This window comes from Polyodon spathula, chromosome 17 (assembly GCF_017654505.1).
Source record: "Polyodon spathula isolate WHYD16114869_AA chromosome 17, ASM1765450v1, whole genome shotgun sequence".
Classification (NCBI taxonomy): Eukaryota; Metazoa; Chordata; class Actinopteri; order Acipenseriformes; family Polyodontidae; genus Polyodon; species Polyodon spathula.
The window spans coordinates 7,618,123-7,643,134 of record NC_054550.1 but is presented as its reverse complement, the minus strand read 5'-3'; the positions used below and the strand labels follow the sequence as shown (position 1 = coordinate 7,643,134).

The 25,012-nt window shown below is 37.5% G+C and overlaps 2 protein-coding genes across 4 annotated transcripts in view; one reads left to right on the top strand and one right to left on the bottom strand.

The window, feature by feature from the left end:
* The window catches only part of LOC121330049 (non-muscle caldesmon-like), a 44,475-nt gene extending 24,015 nt beyond the window's left edge, over nt 1-20,460 (top strand). For both annotated transcript variants that reach the window (XM_041276293.1, XM_041276292.1), the window contains 6 exons: nt 1,966-2,047; nt 4,241-4,381; nt 5,012-5,110; nt 7,308-7,400; nt 7,639-7,738; nt 18,241-20,460. In XM_041276293.1, coding sequence (XP_041132227.1) covers nt 1,966-2,047; nt 4,241-4,381; nt 5,012-5,110; nt 7,308-7,400; nt 7,639-7,738; nt 18,241-18,266 — 541 coding nt within the window. In that variant the 3' untranslated portion in view covers nt 18,267-20,460. The remainder of the gene's footprint in view (nt 1-1,965; nt 2,048-4,240; nt 4,382-5,011; nt 5,111-7,307; nt 7,401-7,638; nt 7,739-18,240) is intronic.
* LOC121330048 (proline-rich extensin-like protein EPR1) lies at nt 11,568-24,283 on the bottom strand. 2 transcript variants are annotated; one of them, XM_041276291.1, is made up of 3 exons: nt 24,104-24,283; nt 23,619-23,649; nt 11,568-17,739 (listed from the first exon to the last, which is right to left on the bottom strand). In XM_041276291.1, the coding sequence occupies exon 3, from the start codon at nt 17,729-17,731 to the stop codon at nt 14,624-14,626; it is 3,108 nt and encodes a 1,035-aa protein (XP_041132225.1). In that variant the 5' UTR covers nt 17,732-17,739; nt 23,619-23,649; nt 24,104-24,283; the 3' UTR covers nt 11,568-14,623. The 2 variants fall into 2 exon arrangements, with proteins under 2 accessions (XP_041132225.1, XP_041132224.1); XM_041276290.1 differs by lacking the exon at nt 23,619-23,649.
* Between the last annotated feature and the right edge of the window lie 729 nt (nt 24,284-25,012).

Below are 25,012 nucleotides of genomic sequence, written 5' to 3'. Positions count from 1 at the left end.
CCTTGGTGGCATTCCCAAATGAGTATTAGTCGAGGGGAACAAAAACGATACAGTTTCCATGAATCATTTCTGCCAGCCTACCCCTCGAGCACTGATCTCACACTGACATCTCGGCTGAGTCAACACCGACTAGGAATCGAAGCACAGACTGCCGGCCCAAGTGAGCCTCTGCTAAGCTCAAGGCCATATGCTTGGCAGCCATGATTAATAGGTTATTTGATTGCTTCCAGATGTTGAGTCATTTTCTGGTAAGGCTGTGTCTTTTTAAGATATTACTTAACATACAAGATTGTCCCATGGAATGGCTCCAGCTTGTCACCAAGTATATACCAGTATAGCCAAACCTTCTGGACTGTTAAACCTTCAAGCTGCAGTCCATGGGATTGAAGTGTTTAGTGACTGATTGCATGTCAGCACTAAAGTGTTAAAGTAGGGAGATTAGAACCAACCCATACAGATATAGGTAAGTAATTCTTTAGAAAAAACAAAAGATGTTGTCAAGGGCCTGATCCACATCCTTATCTGTGACTAACCAAGCACCCACTTCAAATGCAGGTGTGAATAACACCACATTTATCCAGTACAATTTTATTTTTGCCTTTTTCAGGAATGGTTGAATTTCTTATTTTGCTAACCAGGTATTTTTATTATTTGTTTAGAATTATTGGTAATTTTTTAAAGAGGTATAGAACACCCCCCGTCTTGTCTAGAATCACCACGACATAATAGTTAAATTACATTTGCAAAACGTCGCTTTAAATATAATCAGCATTATTTTGGTCATTTGTCTCCATATGTTCTTAAACAACTCGGATGCACAAAGTAAAATGTGGTTGTAATTTGTAAAAGTGTTGTGTCGGGCGATTAGTATCAGGCTGTATTGTTAAAGCATTAACATGCTACAAAAAATAAGACAGCTGTCATTTAAGGGCACTTTACAGTACCAAGGAATACAGCTGGACTGGTCAGCCACTTTTTAAAAGGGAAATTCTGGGATAATCATCTATACTTGGATGATGCAATCAAGGGATTCGTTGTGGAAGGGGCTTCCCATCCACACTACCAAACAAAAACAAAACATACAGCTACGCAGTCACATATATTTTTAAATAAGTACAAATAAACAATAACACGGCTATGCCATCACATTTACACAAATACAATACATAAATCATACTACTACTACTACTACTAAATAATAATAATAATAATAATAATAATAATAATAATAATAATAATAATAATAATACAAAACACATATACTTTATAGGAGCAGGGCTTTGCCCTGCCCCCTTCTCCTGTACAGGGCTACTAGCCCTGTTACACCGCCATTAGTAATTATTTTTCCTGGCCGACAGACCCTATTAAAAATGATGTAATCCCTTCCCCGCTTCTACATGAGATTAAGGTGAAGAAAAGCCTCTGTAATCTGATTTTGTGACTCATTGTGAGAGGCTGACACAATACTATTACTACTAATCTTCTGACATAGATCACCAAAGCTCTAGGAGTCTTTGATTGTATGATTGAACATGATCTAATTGTTTTTCTTCTACAATTTGCACTAAGCCCCATTACAACATTTGCCTGTACAATAAACCACCCAACAGGTTTATCACTGCTAATATGGGAAGTGTAACATTGAGTGCCACAGCATTTTCTATGAAAGATGACAACTGTATGTGAGCGATGATTTACAGTAATTAGCCAGCTATCAGTCATTATTCCTGTTTAACTGTTCATAAAGTACACTGACAAAGATACTTTTGTGAAATGCATTACATTCACAGTTTGGTTAAATGATATACATTTTATTTGTATACAGGAAAATATGTATCCATTTTTTGAATTCTTAAATACCACTTGGAAGTATCATCATGTCAATGTTCGATTTTTAAAATGCATTTATTTATTTTTGATGAATAATTTTATGATTGCTAATAAACTGACTTTCTATTTATACAGTAACAGCATTAAAAAGATACAACCCCAGGTGCCCATCTCCAGAATTGACAACAGACTGGAGCAGTACACTCATGCCATAGAGGTAGTGTTTCATTCATTTCTTATGCATCAAACTCCATTTTGGTTTTGTATACAATGGAAATTATTTTGAAGCTAGAGCAAATGCAAAAAAAACATTTTAAGATCCAAATAAAATATTCCTCTGTCTCTATCTTTAAAAATAGGACCTATAGGTTCTAGCCAATTCATTAATTTAGAAATTCTACTCTGGCAACAAAAGACAGTTCATCATGTACAGTCAAATAAGCTTTTCTGATTCAATGGCACAGTACGTGTGTACCCTACTCAAGTTTATGACAACCTGTTTGTTTTTCTAAGAAATAATAGCCACATGATGCTGCACTTCTGAAAGGAACAGTCACAAATGAACATTCCAAAGCATTAAAAACAGACTGAACATGGTTCAGTGGATTATGTGTCAGCTAAGGTCATTTGAACAGAGCTATTTGGATAATCTGTGGATGTTGGATTTCACTATGTATAAATACTGCTAAAGCATTAAAAGCAAGCATGCTATTAAAACTTGCTGTTGGTACTAGTGGGTTCTGATCTCTCTGTTTTATTACAGATTATTAGACCATTGGTAGCTAGTGAACATTTCTAATGATGCTGTCTGTAAACAATTTAACCTTGTCCATGAGAAGATACAAAGAAGGAAATATGCCAAAATCTGATTGAAACCAAATCCTATAGGGGCAATTCCAGGCTCCTTGCCATCATTGTAATTCCCACCACCTGTGATACTACAATGCAACAATATCGTTTTTGGATCAAAGGATTTAACATTGCCAGGTTTTCATAAGCCCTGAGGGTTATGGAGGGGGGGCCGACACGACGACTACACAGGTGTTTGACGTAAAGAAAAGCAATGACCTCTTTCATAACAGTTACAGTTAAAGATACTAAAAATTTAAAAATAATGCACCTCTTGCCATGGTGTTGTTCTGGAGCTGTTAACAGTTTACTGTATGTATACTTTTAGAAGAGGCTAGCATAATGGTGTCCCCATCTGTGCTCTGTTATTAGTGTATATTTGTCCTAAGTAGAGGGTGGGTTTGTGATGTCCTTAGATTAGGTCATCACTCGTAACCACAGAGCCATATATACGAAAACAAATATATACTTTACAAATGTCTTGGTGTCTTTGCTGTCGCCATGCAACATGCCATTGCGAGGATTAACCTCTTTACCTTTAGACTCATCAAATACTTCACAGTGGTCCCTTTAAACTCTCTTTAACTAATGCATTGGAGTCAGTACAGTATTTAATGTATTGCATAAAGTACGATCTTTAATGGTTTGAGCTTAAGGGGATACAAGACGGAAGCCTGCAACCAGCAAATGCTAGGGAAAGTATATCACAAGAGCTAAGTTGACTACAATTACACATTCTGGAAATGCAATTAAACAGGAGCTGTGATTGTACGCTACAGGCATGGCATTATGCAGTGACGGGTCAGATTTATAGCTGCTAGCTTGTATCCAGCTTGTCTAGTACAAGCGTGAACTGACCTTTTCCTTTGAAGGTTTAGCGTCAATATAATAAACTGGGTGGCATATCAGGTAAATGAAAATAAATGGTGGCTACATCCCAAGAACAGCTACTTCTTCCATTTACCACCTTTAGGAGATGTTCCCCATTTCTCATACAACAGCAGGTGCATGTGCTGTCTTCAGGTTTAATACACATCTGCTTTGTGACACAGCTCATCCACAGTGATGTATCACTGTTCCTTTAATTAGTTACAGACTCAGAGGAAATATTGAAAACGTAAGTTTCAGACGAAGCAAATGAATGAGAAAGATTTTTTTTTTTTTCAAAATTGACCGATGGGCATTTTTTGATTAATTCACAAATTTGTTTGGGCCAGGTTGACAATAACTTATACACATACTGTTCTTCAGTGTTTAAAGATTATTCTCTAACTCATCCAGTGGTGCCTCTTTACTGGTTAAGTGTTGCAAATACAGTTACTTTTAATGTTTTTCCATATATGCCACCTGGTGGTAAATTGTTGTCATTGCTTCAAAGATTTTAAAAGGAAAGTAAAATCTAATTTGCCACACAACCATAATCACCTACAAGGCCAGTTGGCAGTGACTATTTTAAATCAAAGTTAAGTCATGTCAATTATCATATTGTTTGTAGCTTCCCTGTTATACTCTGCAGCTGCAGCAATGTTTTGTTAATTCATGTTTTGTCACGTATTCCCAGAGTTCTACCAAGGAAGCTAGAGCAAGCAAACAATCCCTGATGGACATTCCACAGACTGCTGAACTGGTGGCCTCTAAGAAGAGCCTGTGGGAGGGAGGTGAAGCCTTGAGTCATTCCTCCTCCAAAGGAACACCATGCAAGGTAGGTGATCTTAGCTGGAATCACTCACAACCAGAGACTGCAGAAAAACAGAACAGGATTGTACCATTGTTAGAGAACAGGAAATACAACTGTTAATGTTTTCTACACTAATAACAAACAAAGCAGGATTGTTAAAATAGGTTACCAAGTTCCTTTGGTTGAAAAATGAAGTGCAAATTGTGCTTTGACTTTTAATAGGGCCAGTAAGAAACAGTCAGACCATGGCAGCCGACACCCTGCATGACTTTAAATATAGAAGCAATAACAGCAGTGAGATGAACAGCTGTGCTTACAAACACATTTTGACCACAACCATTCGCATGTGCTATGGGGCTCTCATGCCTGAGTGATTCTTTAAAAAACAATTGCTGACTGGAGACCTACTGTTGTTCAGAAAACATTTACAGTGAGGTCTTCACAACTGGATAAGGGTGATTGTTTGAATTTAATAGATCACTCTGTTTTTGTAAACTAGTCACTGTTGTGTTTCTGTGGTTGGAACAATGAACTAGTGCATTGGCCCAAGTGTTATAATATATTATACTGAACCTCGGTCAAGCCCGTTGACCACTTCAGGGTCCTTTTAAATTTTACTGTATTTTAATATTAGGTGTTTTCTTTCCTCTTTAGGATACTGAAGGCCTGAAGGTTGGAGTGTCTGACCTCATTACTCAGTGGGTGAAAGGAACCCCAGACGGAAGCAGCAAGAACACTCCCTCCAAACCATCTGTAAGTTGTGTTTCATTTGTCTAACAATTACCACATTTGTTGTTATTATTCAAAGGGCAGTTAAGGTGCAGGGAAGTTGAGAACAAATAACTTTAAAAGGCAATGTACAATAATTACAGGTATTATAAAACATATACTGCTTGTACTGATAGCTGTTCTGCTGTTGGTTATCTGAAATATAGAACATTTAATAAAAAGGGGTTTCACTAAGTCTTATTTAGAACACATACAAAAATGGTATATTGTTACAAAAGTGAGTTTATATACCGAGCATCAAAAGAAACTTATCGCTGTTATAATTTTTTTTTTTAAACAAGGTATATAAATGTTGGACATTGACGAAATATTTTTGGTTTCTTTTTAATCACTCGATCATTCATCCTTGATCATGACATGCTTGAGTGGCTGTGACTGAAGCATATGCACTTAGTCATCTAATTAGTGAGACAGTTGCTTGGACACTGGGTATGGAGTGATTTCAGCTGTTGAACTGCAAGCTTGAATAAAAGCAATAAAGAAAATCACAGAAAAAAAAAAACAATATGCCACGTCTGTCAAGAGAGCAGTGCCATCGCTCAATCGACATGTTGGAGGCTGGACTAGGGCAGCATACTGTGGCTCGCTGTCTTGGGTGCTCGCAGCCAGCAATTTCAAACCTGGTGAGACTGTATAACCAGGCACACTCTTTCAGTGACAGGCCATGTAGTTGGAGAGCAAGAGTCACAACACCTGTCCAAGATCGACAGATCATTTTGCAGCATCTTTGTGATGTCAGTTGTTAATCAAAACAATCAAAAGTCATTGCACCTGCTCTAAAATAGTTTGTCATTTTTCGATCACATCTAGTGAATTTTATCCAAATATAACTGATATGTTTCTTTTGATGTTCAGATATAAGTGATATGTTTCTTTTGATCCTCAATATATTTTCTAAATAGTTTTTTCATATAAAATAATACAATAATGTAATCATTAATTTTTAATAGCAACGTGGCTCTTGATGCCTAGTGGTCTGATTATGCCACTCTTCCAAAATGGTTGAATAATGGAAAAGCACACGTGTTCATCTAAGCATATTCATAAAGAGTAGCTTGCATCTATCAGAATGTGCTTGAACTATGCAATGAACATCACTGGTAGATTTAAGTATTCAGATAGCAGTAGTCCTTGGGTAATAATTGCAGTTTTGCACAGCTCTAAACCCAAACAAACTTCTCTATAAACCAAAAGCAGTGAGTCGCTTTTTGAATTATTAAATTATTAGCCATAGGAACATGTTGCCACAAACACTATTCCTCTGCTCCATTAAGATTGCTATACTCATGCTTCCTCTTTCCTCTTTCTCTGTCTCCTGTTCTGTTTCCTCAGTTCTCTTATTTCAACTTCATTCATGTCTTGGACTTTTCTTACTCTTCTTCAAGGTAAACAGCAGCCTTGCCTCTGCCTCTCTGGTTATGCAACTGTTCTGTATTGTTTCCTAATCCTACTGCTACGTCAGAATTTAATGTAAAACACGACACCATGTAACTTGGTTAACACAAATACACTGTTGAGTTGTTTATGTTGGCCTGTGCAATAACAGAAAATGTAATCCAATGGGAAGCTATAATCTATTCCAATGAATTGTTGTAAATGTTGGACACCTGGAGCAAAAATGTGATGTCTTGAGCTAAGGATGCCTCTTTGAGGCATTATCCATTGATTTGCAGCTCATTATCTAATCCATTGTTATCTGTTTTTGCATATACCCATTACAGCCATGTCTACATCTCCCCTTATTACTGTTTATTAAAACATTTCATTTCAACTATATTTTCTTCACCCTGTGAAGAGCAGCCCTTTACTTCATTTTCACCTCTCCATGCTTTAATGTCTGGACCTTCTCTGTTGCAATAGAGTTGCTCCATAGTGTTTGACCTTATTAGAAAACTAAACAACCGATCGATTGGTGCATCATCTCAAGCAAGATCTGCAGAAGCTTGTTATGGGCATCCATGTACTGCATTGCTTCTTTCTTTAAAATTATATATATATATATATATATATATATATATATATATATATATATATATATATATATATATATATATAATAAGGGTGCAACCTTGTGGAAAGTAAATTTTTCTTTTTGTTTTAAACCTCCTTTCTGTTTTCATTCAATGAATTTGCATCTGAATTGTACTTCGTTTTATTTCAGGATGTAATGGCAGGCGATGTATTAAACAAAAAGAACATATGGGAAAACAAAATAGATTCATCTCCGTTGGCTAATAAAGGATCAGCTCTGAAGGTAAGTTGGATCAGGGCACTGGATTTCTAATTTTTCCAAACAAATGGAAGTTTAGCCACATCCCTTAATGGCATAGAAGTTAAGAGGGTCTATTCAATTGATCTATCTCATTAAAAGTAGGGGGCTTTGAGAAAACTGTGATTGTGTGTGCCTCTTAAGTGTATTTATGTCCAATAATTAATTCATATATCGAGGACAGCATAAAATGTATTTAATTGCTTTTCTTCTACTTCCTCAGAGCACACCATCTGGTAAAAGGTACAAATTTATTGTGAGTGGACATGGCAAATATGAAAAAGTTCCAGTCAGTGATCACAATCATGCTGAATATACAAATGGTAAGTGAAGTAATATTTTATATTTTATATTTACCCTACAAGTTTCAGAAGCAGGAGTGTGGGTGGGTGGGTGACTTTATTTGAGTCAGGAAGGTCACAAGATCACAGTGTTGGTTTGTTTGCCTGTGTTCTTAGTGGTGACGAACAGTTGACAGCAATGTTGAGCCCCCACGTGCTTATCTGGCTTGGCCCCGACAAAGCTTTGATTTAATTTCAGGCCTCTCTTTTAAAAGAGATAGATTTGATTCACTAAAACTGACATGTTATTGTAATTGTTTTTTCAATAGCTGTAGATACAGTACTAAGAATATGTACAAGCTGAAGTTATTTCATAAACAGTAATTAGGGATAGGATTTACCTTTTGAGTTTTCCAGTCTTGATAAGGGTTTGTAAAATGGTAATGGTCTGTGCATTAAATTACCTCGCAGACTTACTTGTTATAAACAATGCTATATGTCGTCTACTGTGCTCTAAATAGTCATTGCATTTTTTTAACAAGAAGTGATTGTTATGTTGTCCTTGGACAGTTGTTGTTTAATTGAGATGTTACATTAGACCAAGTAACAAATTATTATTTTTTTTGGTTCCTGGGTAGTAAGTGTTATTTCCTAATTGCTTATGCCTCAAAAGTATAGAAAATGGCTATTATTCCCCATAAACTTTGCTTTTGTGAACAGAACAGTGATATTTTGAAATTTACCTATTTTCCAGAACATTCCAGATAGATTCAGTGCTGAGTAAACTTGGAGTAACTTCTAGAACTTTCTAGAACTTTCCAGTAATATAAATAATAGTATAAATACAGGGGCCTTAAGCCCACCAGTTCAGTTTAGTTCCAGCTGCCTAAGTGGATACATATCTGCATTTTTCTGAGATGGCATCAAGAGGCTGCAAGCATCCGGCAGACGCATTTTGCTGTGTCTGCGGCCAATTTATCAAGACAAGAGCAAAAAAGTACTCAGTGGAAGCATCTGCTAAGATGTGTGAGGCCTACAAGGCATATTTCGGCATGCCTGTCGGGGGTCAAGACAAACCCTGGGCACCTCATTTCACCTGCGAGCACTGCAAAAAAACTCTGGAAGGTAAGATGGACAACTGTTGCTCGGAATTTTATGTTATAAAATTTGTTAAAATTTTTAAAATTGTAAAAGTTTTTAATTTTAAAATGTTTTACAATTTTCAATGTTATTGAAAAAATATATCATATATGAAAAATGTTGCGAGAATCTCTTATACATTAGTCATGGGTGAAATAAATGTATTTTTGTAGGATGGTACAGAGGGGAAAAGAGAGCCATGAAGTTCGCTATCCCAAGATTTGGCGGGAACCCTCTGACCACTCAAGCAACAGCTACTTCTGCATGGTGGACCCTTCCAAACGTCGGACTGGCAAGAATGCACCTGCTGTCACGTATCCGGACCTTCCTTCATCCATCGCCCCGGTGCCACACTGCCATGAGCTCCCCGTACCTACTCCTCTGGAGAGAGCAGCCGTCTTTAGAAGAGAGCAGCAAGTCAGAGAGCGAGGAAGACGTTGTAGATCCAGATGACAATTTCAGAGGTGGAGCTGAGGAGAGAAACCCATACTACCCCAACCAAAAAGACCTCAATGACTTGATTAAAGATCTTGGTCTCACCAAGTCCAATGCCGAGCTTTTGACGTCTAGGCTCAAGCAATGGAACTTGTTGGATGAAAGTGTGCAAGTCACAGATCAGAGGAAGCGTCACCAACCTTTTTCCAGCTTCTTCACCCGTCAAGATGGTCTCTGCTTCTGCCACAATGTGACCAGTCTGTTCGAGACAATCGGAATCGCCTGTAACCAGAATGAGTGGCGCCTCTTCATTGACAGCTCATCCAGGAGCCTCAAAGCCGTGCTGCTCCATAATGGTAACAAGTACCCGTCTCTTCCCCTGGCTCACTCGGTGCACCTCAAAGAGGATTACAACAGCATCAAGACCTTGCTGGACACCTTGAAGTATGATGAGTACGGCTGGGAGGTCATAGGAGACTTCAAAATGGTAGCATTCCTGATGGGTCTCCAAGGTGGTTTTACCAAGTTTCCCTGCTATCTTTTCCTTTGGGACAGCATGGACACCAAGGCGCACTACCACAGGCAGGACTGGCCACAGAGGACCGAATTCTCTGTGGCGAGGAACAACGTCAAGTCGGAGCCACTGGTGGACCCCCGGAAGGTGTTCATGCCACCGCTGAACATCAAATTAAGCCTTATGAAACAATTTGTCAGAGCTCCAGATAAGGAGTCGGCAGCCTTCAAGTACCTTCAAGACTTCTTCCCTAAGTTGTCTGAGGCAGAGGTCAAAGCCAGTGTCTTCATCGGACCACAGATAAAGAAGATCCTGGAGTGCAATGAATTCCCCAAGAAGCTCACTAATAAGGGGAAAGCGGCTTGGAACAGCTTTGTCGCAGTGGTTCGGGGCTCCCTGGGCAATCGCAAGGCCGAAAACTATGTGGAGCTGGTTGAGACTCTGGTGAAGAACTACGGCACAATGGGCTGTAGGATGTCCCTCAAAGTCCATATCCTTGATGCTCATCTTGATAAATTCAAGGAGAACATGGGAGCATACTCGGATAAGCAAGGCGAGCGCTTCCACCAGGATATACTGGACTTTAAACGCCACTACCAAGGACAGTATAATGAGAACATGATGGGAGACTACATTTGGGGGCTGATTCGTGAAAGTGATTTACAGTATAATCGTAAATCTCGAAAAACTATTCACTTCTAAATCTTTTGTAGTCATTTTTGTATTAATTTAGTATAAATACATGTTAATTTGGATTCATATGTTGTTTTTTTCTGACTTTATGTGAACGAAAAGACAAATTCACCTGTTTTCTCATTGGAAATAGGTAAATTTCAAAATATCATTGTCCTGGTCACAAAAGCAAAGTTTGTGGGGAATAATAGCCATTTTCTATACTTTTGAGGCATAAGCAATTAAGAAATAACACTTACTACCCAGGAACAAAAATTGTGTTACATAGTCTATTCAACTTGGCCCACCATTTTGCCTTTATCTCAGTGTAGTGCTCTTACATTTCTGTCCTGCACACCTTCAACCTATTCTACTGAGTGAATCAGAGTGAATTGTGAACAATCAAATAAGCTCATGAGAAATGTCTCAGTTGATTAGCTCCCCAATTAAAATATCATCAGAATCACAATTATTTTATTAAAATCTTTTTAAAAAAATTTCTAAAATATTTTTTAAAATCCTGCCACAGCATGATCACAGGAAGCTTGTTGTTAAAAACTGTCCTTAACTTATAACACAGTCGGAATAATAAAGAGGCTATTTGTCCAGTAGACAAGTGTGTTTGTGTGTGTGTGTGTGTGTGTGTGGTGTCAGTGTGTGTGTGTGTGTGTGTGTGTGGTGTGTGTGTGTGTGTGTGTGTGTGTGTGTGTGTGTGTGTGTGTGTGTGTGTGTGTGTGTGTGTGTGTGTGTGTGTGTGTGTGTGTGTGTGTGTGTGTGTGTGTGTGTGTGTGTGTGTGTGTGTGTGTGTGTGTGTGTGTGTGTGTGTGTGTGTGTGGTGTGTGTGTGTGTGTGTGTGTGTGTGTGTGTGTGGTGTCAGTGTGTGTGTGTGTGTGTGTGTGTGTGTGTGTGTGTGTGTGTGTGTGTGTGTGTGTGTGTGTGTGTGTGTGTGTGTGTGTGTGTGTGTGTGTGTGTGTGTGTGTGTGTGTGTGTGTGTGTGTGTGTGTGTGTGTGTGTGTGTGTGTGTGTGTGTGTGTGTGTGTGTGGTGTCAGTGTGTGTGTGTGTGTGTGTGTGTGTGTGTGTCAGTGTGTGTGTGTGTGTGTGTGTGTGTGTGTGTGTGTGTGTGTGTGTGTGTGTGTGTTATCTTTTGGTTCAGGATATTGCTCTCGAGTGGTCAGCAGCCTAGAGAGATCAGGAACGGGAATCCTGAGGTGATGACAGCTGTCAAAACACTTTATTTATATAAGGGCAATAGCCCTCTGTTTTAAAGAAAACGTATTTATATAAAGCAATAATTAAATCACTGTCTAATCCATAACATTACATTGTTATTAATTTAGGAATACATATTATTGTATTGGTTATTAATGTTGATTTTAGGGTCTCGATCAGGAACTATCCTTGAACCACCCTTTAGCCACACTAGAATAACTACTTTTATCCAAAATAAAAATCATATACTTATGCGTATCAATTACCCAACACATAGGATAACTCCCCCTATAGACTAATTATACTTTTGTATTAATACACATTGGCAGCTATCAGGTTTTTAAATGTTACAAAAATACAGGCTGCATATAATGTATGTTTGTACTAGAAATTACAATACAGATATTTAATCAGACTGATTACATAAAGCAGAGAACACTAGGTATACATTTGTATGTACAAGACAAAATGATTATGCTACAATTATCATTTACAAGGCTGAAAAACCTTCCCCCTCAAACATTCACATACAGTAGATGTAGGGTGAGGCCAAAACATTAATATTAGACATAAATATTATACAAAAAGTTATATTTTTTTTAGTTCTGTTTTATCCATCAAAGTCAACACTGCTCTTTTATCAAAACCTGCTTTTAGCAGTACTGTATCAACTTCATGGGTAATGTAGGTATTGATCTGGATTGTCTGTGGTTTGTTCATACATAGTTTTGAAAAAACCAGAGTGGTGTCCAACATCATCTGCTTAATCCCTTGTGTGTTTATAGAGAGAGGACATGTGTCATCAGATAACCCTGATGTCCCATGATGTAAACCAAGCGATCCTAGGCCTATTGGCCTCCAGCTAGGAAAGGGAGAGAAAGCTGTACCTTGACCTCTAGGGTCATTCCTGGCACAAAGGTTGTTCCTCTGTTTGGAATGTTCATGCTTCCTCAATAAGGGACACGAATATGATAAATTCACTTTTATAAACTACCAAAGAGATGTTACAAAAAACATACCTAATTGCAACACAGCTCTAAAATGTGTTTGGCACCACCTGGTGTCCCAAAATTGCAATATGACTATTTGTAAAGAATATTCTCTTAAAGAGTAAATTTCTAGTTTTCAGCACTTCCCTTGAAATGATTAATGAATACTATTGAAAGCCAGTGAATAGTTATAACACAAAATACTTCAATAACTTTGCTCTCACTTTCCTGTGCATTGAACTCTTGTCCTGGCCCTTTACTGATCATAATTCCTCACATTTTTTTCCTGCATCTAAAATCACTTTTGCTATCTTTTCACTGCCTTGTAATGAAACAGAAATATCTGGGCATTGGTTCCAAACTGACTTCTCCTCAGGACCTTCTTCACAGAGCACAAAGCAGTCACTTGGAGCCAGGTCTGGGCTGTATACAGATGCATGTGGCAGGATCTGACAAGACCCAGCCTTGATCAAATAATACTTTTTACTTTGTGCTTGTCATGCCTCATCCTCAGCGCTGATACAACAGTCATTGAATTTCCTTGAGCACTTGCACATCTAACATATTGCTACACATAGCCTTCACCCTTTGGTTTAATGCTGTTACCAGTCACACTTTCTGACCTCAGATTTTCAAACCTGCACTCCATTACCATGCTGTCATTTTAAAAACATACCATTCTCAGAATTCACTGTATGCATGTATTGATAAATGGGGCCAACTGAAAGCTAAATGCAGTATATCCCTATCAAATGACTTATATTCGTAACAGACAGACTAAAATTAATCTAGACCCCATTTGAAACACCATCATAAATTGAACTCTACAGTAATACTAAAAGGAAACTGGATTAAATAAATATTATTGCATTTTCATTAACATTACTAAGTATAGCTAAGTCAGGGCATTAAAATATACATTAAATTCAGAGCTTAAAGTGGTATGATTATGAAATATCTTAACTCATGTATTATTGTTTAGATTCACTTTGTACATCATTTTCTGTTTCAATCATCATATCCTGGTGACTTTTTAAGTTTAAACTGTGCACACGCTGTCCAAAACTGCTGCCAAAATGCACAAGCATGGTTATAATTTAAATCAATATATAGAAATAAACCTTAATTTGTCAGAGTTGTTGACAATGCAAATAGCAGTTTTCTGCTTCCAATATTTTGTTTAACTTACTATAGACCTTCAGATCAACTTGTATCTCTGAATAATTTCCTAGACCATTGTATGATGTGGTGTGGTTTGTTATGCCATCAAACACATGTGCTTAAAAACCTTCCTTTTGCAAACAGCTTTAAAAATATAAAATCAAACAGCATAGTTTTCACAAATATATGTGTACAGATTTATGTAAAAGAATCAAAAAATGAATTTGTTCTTTACAGATTTGTTCCAGATTTAATAAAGATATGTTATGCTTCAGTCCCAAACTTATGTCTGAAATTTTGAAAAGACTAAAACTGCTATGAAAATGATCACTTTAAGTGTAAAATATCAGTGCATTAGTCATTAATGAAAATTTTCAGATTTTTATTGTTAGTTTTGCACCAGCATATTTAAAATAAAGCTTTGAGCAGTATATCTAGCTTCCAGTCTTGTTTTTTTTTTACCTTAAGGATTAATCATCCTTCTCCCTGATACATTGTAGCAATTAATTGATATTGAAAAAAAACTACTTTCAATACTAATTTGACATTTAACTTTTGTGCACTTTGAAGGGAATCACCATTATGTATGATTATTATGTGATCTCGAGGGGTCATTTGCTTTCCAGGCACCTATTTTAATTCTCCAAACATCTTGTCTAACACTTATTAATTACAGAAAAACAGTAGAAATTTTGATTCATAAAGGCAAGGAACTGCTATAACTTTATCAGAGGTGAATATCCAGCTGTAAAGTTGCATTGTCACATATTTGCTATTTTATCTATTGGTTAGCTTATACTTCGTTATTATTTAAATTCCCAACCCTTAGCAATTCTGTTAAAGTCTTTAGGTTCTTCCTCTGTATTTTTGCGGTTCAGCAGACTCATCTCAAACACAGTAGTGATTTTTGCCAGTGGCCTAGAAGCAGCTTCCTTTAACTTTCTGGCATCAAATCGTGGTTTGTACAAGAGAAGAGGCAGCCTGTAGATGAGTGAAGAAAATTCTTTCCTTTCCTCTTGTTTTGTTTCTGTTTGTTCAGACTTGGTATTGTTGTTAATTTGTTGCTTTATACGTTCTTTGGCAGAAAACATATTGAAGAGGACTGCATCCCACATCTTGGTTGCCCTTGAATCTTTGTGTTTCTCTAAATCCTGGCTTTCACTTTTGCTTTCGTTTTCCCCTGGTGAGGGCTTCTCTTTATTATTTTCCTTTTCTCTCGTTTGTAACGTCTCTTTCTTGGGTTCAGGTTGCGACTCTGGTTCTGGAAATTTAGGCTCTTCAGGCTCCACAACAAGATGCTTCTTGAGACGGGACCAGCCACTGAATTTGGAATTCAGTGGCTTTGCTTTCTGGGGTATTTTCAGCAAGGGCTCTGCTTTGGGAAATGAGCTGGCTTGGTGATTGTCTTTTTCAGAACTTGCTGGTGCAACTTTCTCAGCAGTTTTTTCCTTAGTAACATCAGCCTTGGTTTCTGTGACTTTTGCTGTTTCCTGCTGAAGTCCATCTCCAGCTTGAGGCTTTTTGTGCAAAGAATGAACAGGCTGGACTTCAGTCTCAGGGATTATTGACTTGGAATCTTCTGGGACAAGGGCTGCAGCAGTATTAGTTTCAGGCACAGGGGTTTTAACTCTTTGCATCTGAAGAGAGGGAGTTTGGGGTTTTGGTGCTTCGATTGCAGGTGTTTTTTCTTGCTGATTGTCTGACAGAGAAGGAATTACACTTGTAGGAGTTGTAGCTCTAGCAAAGACGTATGTAGGAGTTGTAGCTCTAGCTAGGTCATGTGTTGGTGTTTTAGCTCTCAGAACGTCATGAGAAGCTGTTTTAGGGCTGGACACTGTGTTAGAAGGTGTTCTGGGTTTAGGTACTTCATATGAAGTTGTTGTAGCTGCAGTTATTCCATAAGAAGTTGGCGTAGGTCTGGGCATTTTAATAGAAGGTGTTTTGGGTCTGGAGATGTCATAGGAAGGTGTTGTAGCTGTAGGTGCTTCATAAGAGGGTGTTTTGGGTCTTGCCACATCATTGGAAGGTGTTTTAGGTGTGGTTAGTTCATATGAAGTTGTTGAAGCTGTAGATGTTGCAAAATAATGTGTCTTAGGTTTTGAGACTTCTTTAGAAGGTGTTTTGGGTCTAGGTATTTCCTGGGAAGGTGTAGCCGTAGTTGCTCCGTAAGAGGGTGTTTTGGGTCTTCCCACATTATTAGAAGGTGTTTCAGGTGTGGTTACTTCATGCGCAGTTGTTGTAGCTGTATGTGTTCCATAATAATATATCTTAGGTCTTGACACTTGATTAGTAGGTGTTTTGGGTAGAGGCACTTCATATGAAGGTGTTGTAGCAGTAGATATTCCATAAGATGGTGTTTTGGGTCTTGAGGCTTCATGAAATGGAGTTTTAGCTGTGGGTACTTGATAAGTAGGGGTTTTTACTCTGGGTAGTTCACACAAAGGCGCTGTGGCTGGAGAGATTCCATAGGAAGGTGTTTTAGGCCTGAGACATTCGTATGAAGGTGTTTTAGGCCTAGACACCTCATTCGATGCTACAGCAGATTTAGAAATTCCATATGAAGGTGTTATAGGTCGTGATATTGTAAGTCTGGGCACTTCATATGAAGGTGCTTTAGCAGCAGTAATTTCATAAGCGGTTGTTTGAACTGCAGTGACTTCATTTGTGGACGTTTTAGGCAGGGGCACGTCATATGTAGGTGTTTTAGATCTCTGAATTTCATAAGAAGGTGTTTTAGATCTAGACCATTCACATGAGGGTACTGCTGGTATAGTTATTCCATACAAAGGTGTTTTATGTCTGGGTGCATTGTATAGAGGGGTTTTAGGCCTAGACCATTCATATAAAGGTGGCCGAGTTATAGGTACTTCATATGAGGTTGTGGTAACTGTTGAAACTTCATATGTAGGCGTTTTAGCTGTCACAACTTGATAATGAAACGATGTATCTGCAGAGGTTCCATGAGATAGTGTTTTAGGTCTAGGTACTTCATGTAAAAGTGCTTTAGCTGTAGGAACTTCATGTTTAGTTCTTTCAACTATAGGGATTTCATACGTAGATGTTTCGGATGTAGTGACTTCATAAGAAGGTGTTTTAAGTGAAGATGTAGAAATTTGACTTGCAGTTGTTTTAGCAGGAGCTGCCTCAAATGTTGGTGTTTTAGCTTGATAACCTTCATATGTGAATGTCTTTACTTGAGGAACTTCAAACAAAGGTGTTTTAGCTCTTGGAACTTCAACAGCAGGTGATGGTTGACTGGTAGCTTTAACAGCATGAGAATTGACTCTAGAAACATCAAAAAGATGTGCCTTATGTGTAGGTGCTGTTTCCCCAGGGGTTATAACTTTGGGAACTGTGCTGCTAGCTGAGTGGATTTCCCCATGCAGTGGGTGGACTGGAGACTGTGGTACTGTCTCCTGGACTTCTGTTTCCTGTGGAAAAATGAAAATGTTCCTTTCATGACTTGTAGACAGTGGAGTATGTTTGTAAGACTGACCAGTATGTGCTAAGGGACTTCTCGCCTGGTTAAAAAACTGGGGTGACAAACTCTCTGACTTGCTGAAAGAAAATATTTTTTTAGTTGGGTATGGAGATGATGCATGTTGAACCAGAGGTTTAACTGAAAACCTTGGGGGTAGCAGGGATGCAGCATATGCAGGTGTTTCGGGTGTCTTTGGCGGTGTGGAGTGTTCACTGTGCTCAAGATCCGGACTGGCTTCACTCACTGGAGAGAGACTGGAGCGGAAGGGGATGGGGGTCTGTGATGTTGGTGGAGGTGCCTTTTTCTTAGCTGTTTTCTTTAGTAGTTTCTGAAGCCTGGCATTGTCCTTGCTTGGCTTGGGCAGCAGAGGGGGTGGATACTGCGGGGTCAGTCCTTGTTGATTAACATTTGTAAAAGTGACAGCCATCAGCATTTTAACCCCTGAAATGAAAATACAATTTTAGACAGCTTTTGTAACACAATATATTTAAAACATAACGCTCTGGTTTCACAACTTGTGACTAATATTCTATAGGTTTCATGGTTAATGTACCTTGAACAGGTTGTGTTGATAAATGCTTTGACAGTCAGGTTAATGTCTTGTTATGATTTTCAGCAGTGTCCATCAGCAGTGTTCTCAAGAGAAAATAGATCATGATCTCTGTTCTTAGCTCAGCTCCTAGGCTCTAAGAAACTGTATTGCCCCATGCCTAGTCAGCACTTATGCTCTGGCTGTTTATTTAGAACCAGGCTGATAAAGTTACAATGCTAAATGATTTTCATAAAATGATTATTATGTATGGAATCTATTTCTAAATCAGTAGGATATTAATAAATTCATAGAACTACAATGCAGCATTTACTGCACCACATCATGCTAGTATTACCGAAACCATTCTCACTGTAATAATTTTCCCCTTTTTTTTTTGTGATTTCTTGCAGATGGAGCATACCATGAAGAATCCTGAAAATGTACTGTAACTGATTTATTTTTCTTTTTTAATTTATGAATTGTCGCAAGGTTGTAGCTGATATTATCCACACTATTGCTACCTTGTCTCATCCCAGATTAAGTGATACATAATCTTACTTGTCTTTAACAACTTTGTTGTAGAATTTCTAAAATAATCAAGATAATTATTTTCATCAGTTACTGAAAAAAATAATTATTATGTTTGCTGAATAACAACGCTAGTGGGTTTTTGTTTGTTTGTTTGTTTGTTTGTTTTTTTCCATCATTATACATTGGCATGACATACAGTGGGTTTTTGTAACTTTTAAAATACAAAAATAAATAGCTTTTTTATTAAAAAAAAAAAAAAAAAATATTTACCTAACATTTCTTATTTTTACTTTTTGTATTGAACCTATTCTTGTAATTGCACTGTCTTAATATAAATGCAATGTCTATTTCTAAATGTTATACTGTACGACAAAAAGCTTGAAATGCTTTCTTGGCCAAGACCATAATATCCAAAGGATGTGCACTAGCACCATCAACACACATATAGCCTACAGTAATACAGTGTATTAAGTTTCATATTTTGGCAACATATTCTACTGCAGTTAATTCTGATTTTGTATCAGATTTACAATAGTACACAAAGTACTGAATGTAAAAACAAGCACACCTGCAAACAAATATAATTGTGTTTGATTGTTGCTTTAATGCTTTAGTTAGAGAACAGTAGATTACAATATTACAGTTAGGCATTATTAGGACCTGGTGTTTAATGGATCTTCTCAAGCATTTTGTAGAGATGAGGTAAGAACTGCTTTTCCTATTAGCAAAATAAGTTGCCACTGTATTCTGTGTTCTTGCTTTGAATCTCTATTATATCCGCTGTATGATTTTATTTCTTAAAAAAAAAAAAAAAAAAATGTAAAGTTTCATATTAACATCTGCTTTTTTTCTTACAAATTGTATGAACCTTTGTTGTGTTTCTCAAACAGAGTAAAATATACAATTATGGGCCATATCTTTTCATGAACTTTATTCAACAGTAATGTACAAAACTGAAAAGTAAGAGAATTTAGAGTGCTTGAGATGCCTTCCATTACATTACTAACGTGTTTGATAATTGCTTTGTTAAGTCAATAGGTGTTTTTTCCCCTTTCAAAAAAATGTATTCAAGACTGGCGTAAACGCTTTATAAGCTTTAAGTTATATATCGATAAATGGCCTGTGTTACATTTTATCAAAAATGATTCACAGTACAATAATAGAAGTTAAACACTATCCCATTACTACATTTCTTGCTAAAAGTGTAGTACCAGCAAGCAGACTACAACAGATAGCTTTTACTAGAGGTCCAAACATGGATGACTGTTTTTTTTTTTTCTTTCTAGCAGTGTTTAATGCTGCTTGAATATGTGTTAAAGATAGTGTTACACTTATGTTCAGATGACCTTATTACTAGTAGTGATCCTATTACCAGCTGCCCCAATGCAGTTTGACACATACTATAGTCAACTGCAACAGATCACATTTATGTTAAACATAATCTAAGTCATTGGTTCACAGTCTTTCAGAACAAGCTATACAAAATATTGTCTGTAGATGTCTGACCATTTGCCTCATTGTATTTTCTATCCATCTGAAAACCTGTATCCATTTCCCTCTGTATGTCAATTTTACCCCCAGTCAGATTGTTTATATAACTGAGCATAAATTGTTTTTATAACTGAGCATTTATTCCTTTGAGTGTGTAACTAGTTTTACGTAGTTTGGTTGCATTGCTTGTTGTTTTATTCAAACAGAGCAAGCACCTGAAAAGTTCACTGAAGTGAAAAATGTCAGCAGCAGTTATATGTAACACTTGCTGAAATAAATGTCTCCTGGGCAGCTAGAAAGTTCTTGGGCCTAATTTTAGGAGGAGGAAAGAAGAAGGGCTATCTTGTGACACCATCACCTGTTGCAGGCCTCTGCCTAGAACTGCCCCATACTCAGGCCATCACTTTTTCTCTGGGCTGTAAATCACAGGGATTCCACCAGCCAATAAAATCGAGGTTCTTTGCAGAAACATGAACTTGGAACTGAATTTCACACGGAAAATAGGTGATTCAGTTTATAATTCCAGGTCAGAATTCTGGTATAACTTGATAAGAGCACAGCAACGAGCACGGTAAAGAATGGAGAAGCGTGGTAAAGCATAGTAAAAATAGGTACTGTAATATAAACAAACTGTACCAAAAAAAATCACAGGATACTTCAAAATTAGAGTTCATGTCACAATGCAAATAAACCCATGCCTGGAATTCGTGATAATGTATTATGCATTGTTTTTTTTTTTTTTTTTTTTTTTTACTGTATATCATGTATTCTGCATTTCTCTGTATTTAAGTATTACAGATTTTGTTCTTACTGCATCTTGTAAAGCATTTTGTGATGGTGGTCCACTATGAAAGGCGCTATATAAAATAAAGATTGATTGATTGATGGATAAGTGACTTTGTGCAGCTGTGTCCTCGGTGGTTCATAACCCCCATGTTTTCTCATAAGCTTAAAAAGCTGTTTTGATTATGTGTATAAACCACAATCAAAGCAGCTAAAACTGGTTGTAAAACCACAAAATTCTGCTAAGTGTCACGAAACACCTACTAACACACCTCCTGGAAAGGAGGGCCAACTCTGTTCATTGGTGAAAGGAGGGTATTACCTCACCCTCTAGGTGAAGTTCCACTCACAGTTGACAGACACTTGAGGTATATTAGAGCTTGTAACAGGTATTTTGTTGCTCGGGTCCACCTGTCAAGAACTGTAGGTTTACCCATCCCATCTATGAGACCTGTGAGTTTACTTGCAGTACCATTGATGTTCCTGCTGTATCCTGTACTAATGTTTTAGCTGTTTGGTTTTAAATAAAACTCTTTTGATTTGACCTGAAGAAGACTGTCTGTTTATTTTTGAGAAGGAAACAAACCTTACACCTGCTTGGTCCATAGTCTCAGACTATACTCCACTGTGCCTCCATTGCTATGCATGACATCAGTTCTGAGATGAACTGGGTGACTGTTCTAAGTCCACCATACCTCAGTGCTAGGTTATAAGCATGCTCGCCAGTGGCAGTTGTGTCCTATTGTTTTCAAGCAAAAGTTTAATACTTACATTGGAGGCCACAAGATAAACAAATTAATTTGGGTGGGGGGTTCATGTCCACAGATCTTTAGTGAAACGACAGATAGTACATACATTCGAGAGTTTCACACTAGTTAAGTAATACACAAGAGACAACACTCAGCCAATTAGCTATGCAATTTACCCTGCCTCCTCAATGGCTTCTGAAACGATAAAACTGATAAACTTCAGAGACCACTAAAGAGGCCTTGGATCAAAAACGCAAGTGTGTGGTTTCAAGTTGCTGCATGGGCTTTCAGTGTTGCTTCACCTCCAAAGACCCCAGCGAAGGCAACCATGTCTCCCACAACCTTAGGCTATTAAGACCAATGCATGAAAAACTAGTGAAGTAAAGGCATTAAAAAAATGAAGGGGTGCTGATTAAATAAATAAAAAATGGATAAGTATATTCAAGAAAAAAGGGATGTAGAAACAACTTTACATAGACCTTCCATAGTTACACTATGCTACATTTAGCACTGTAACTTTAAACAGATAGTGTATCTGATTGCAGTGCTATACTTTCAGTGGAATGAAGCCTTCTGAACCTGGTAACTGTGTTTAACACTTAAATAATACTGTAGATATGAATGAGAGATGTAGATGGAAACCATCTTTAGCAGTTCTATTGCTTATTGTAAGAACTAGTTTCCAAAACATAGCAGGTGTTTATTATGTAACATACAATGATGATGTTACTTGCTGCCTTTAATATTTCACCAGTTTGTTTAAAATCATAAATTGGTCCATGGTTGTGGGGTTGGGAGGATGAGGCCTTATCCACACTCTATTAATCTAAAACCACCCAAAGGATTAACAGGTAGAATACTTGGCTCCCAAGTGGAGCATCCGGTAAAGGCACCACCCATAGTGTAGGATGCGCACTATAGTTTGGAGATCACCGGTTTGAATCCAAACTATGCAAGAGTTCCCAGGGGCTGGTGCATAATTGACCAAGTGCTGCCCAGGCAGGGTAACAGTTAGGTTGGCTGGGGAGTCCTTGGCTCACCACAGACCAGTGACCCCTGTGGCTGGCCCGGCACCTGCAGGCCGGCCTGTATGCAATTCAGAACTGCGTGGTCCTCTGACGCTGTAAGTTCTGGATATGGTTGCAGAATGCAGCATTATCAAAAGTGGACAGCCAACAACACTTATTTTGGAGAACAAAAGGTAGTTCAGAAGTTGCAGCAGTGAGCATGCTTGAATAATAATTGGAGATTCTGAAAATTTGAAAATTAATAAAAATAATTGTTAAAAAAAAGGTTGTTAATTTTAATAATGCTTAATGCTAATTCTTTCCAATTTCCTGGATCATCTTGTAGACACTTTCTTTGTCCAATTTAAGTTTCAGCATTAGAAGAACCTGTAAATGGAACACTTACACATAACATTGTGTAGTCTCTGACATACAGAAATATTACATTAAGGAATTCTAACACTCAACAGAGTTTCGGGACCTTGGGTACCAAACTGCAAATGCAAACGGTGCCAGGGTCAAGTTACGTTCACTTTTTTGTGCAAAGCTGGCTTTCGTGTATGCCAATGCAAAAACAAAATATACTAACAGCGTCCTCAAAAACTAATCCATTCAAAATAGCTCTAAACTGAATTTCTGAACATAATTTGTTCAGAAAAGTTGTTCATTAGATGTTTTAAAAAAAAGGATTTTCACATGTTACCATTAACTAAAAATGCTGCTTTTCTCTGTGTGAAAGCTGACTAATAAATGTAATAAGATCTTCCTTTGAACCTCAGCACAAGATCTTCTAACTTTTTTAATCTGTTGGTGAAACCATCTTAGTAGAGCAGCTTTTATGTGCATTGTTTCCCTCAGAGTAAGCAAGAGAGAGAAAGAGACAGGGTGCTCAAGAAAGGCTTGTACCACTTGATACATGAGAAGAGGCCATCCTTTTAAGGAACTGGAAGGTTAGATGTTTAGTACACCTCCAGAAAACATGTTCAAATGAGGAAAGATTAATAATAGCCTGACAGTAAAAAAAACAATACAGTACAATAGACATTGACTCTGTCTTCTATTAAAGAAAAGACAATCAGCTTTTGAGTTATTCAAAATCTACAAAGCACTATATTTCAAATCCAACACAGAAAACCACCAAACTACCAGATGTCATATTTTTTAAGAACAGGAGACTGGAATATGCATATTATCAAAGCTCAGGAAGAAATTATGTGAATAACTTACCTAGAAATGCACAATACAGGTGATTAACTCACTTGGGAATAAATAAAGAAAAAACATTTTGTACATTTGTATTTGCCACAAACACAGAGCACACTGCACGTTTAAAACATGCATTTGTTTCTTAGAATATGAGAATATTGACTGAATTATTCTAATAAATGTGTTGGATTATTGCAGTTCGACCAATCTCTTTGAAGCTTGCATAATTCAGTTAAAATTAATGAAACACACCCACCAAATGTACATGCAATGTTAAGCAAAGAAAGTTTTAAATTATAGAATTTAAGTTTATACATTTTCATATATTTTGCACTAAAAGCCCCTTTTCGTTAGTGTATTAAAATTTCCATTGGACAATAATCTAAGTTTTGGGTCAGCTATTAAATTAGACAACCCTATTCTTCATGAGGAATTGCACTAAGACCATGCCATCAGCACATTTATTAACCAATGAACGAAGAAAGTATGAACATGGTTTCGTTTACCTGAGTGAGTGGTGGTCAGGGTTTAGAGGCTGCAGTCAGCAGGTCCCAGGCTTGAATGTGAGATGGGAAGGCACATCTTGATCTTTACTGCAGCCTTCCTACAAATGGAAGGGGCAATCTCAGAGCCACTCCAAAAATAAAACCTTCCCCAAGCCTTTGCTTAATACATATTCCACTGTGAGTTTGCAGTGGCTGTCAACCACTTCAGGAGGTGTAGCAGATTAGATAACCTGGGACCCTGATCATTGCATCCACTTTCCTTTTCTAAGCGCAGCGACCCCTACAGGCCATAATGAGATATTTGAAACTTCGAAAAACATGACTTGCCAGCTTAATCAGGGAGATTGTGTCTGCTGTAATTTATCCAAGGCAGGGTAAATTCTTCAATACAACCCCTCCCCCCCCTCCAATGTTATATTGAAGACGATCAAAGTTCTTTTGCCCACTGGGAATTTTAATAATGTTAGTGAGTTGAACAGACATCATTTCATACACAATTACACACACACAAGCACACACGTACATAGTTTCAACAGTACAATCTTGGAGATCTTTTGGAAATCAGACAACATATTTTTTTACAAGGTGCCGGAAATAACTGAGAAAAACAGCCACACTTTGTATACGTATGTATAGTCCTTGAATATAATAGATAGATATACTGTAGTAAAATGTAGATCTTTAATTTAACGTCATGTAATCAAAGAAACTGCAAAATGATTGTTAAGTATATGGAAATTACAAAGCGGTATATCATTTAATATGTTAACGTAACATTATTCAGCAGGTTTCATTCGACTCTATGAAGCAAAATTTGTTAACTCTATAGGGTGATGCAAAACTTTTGGCTATAGCTTATTAAGTTAAGAGGAAATACGACAACAGCTTGTATTGTTATAAACTACACTT

Coding starts and splice junctions, on each gene's coding strand:
- LOC121330048 (XM_041276291.1), bottom strand. CDS start 17,731: ATGCTGATGGCTGTCACTTTTACAAATGTTAATCAACAAGGACTGACC.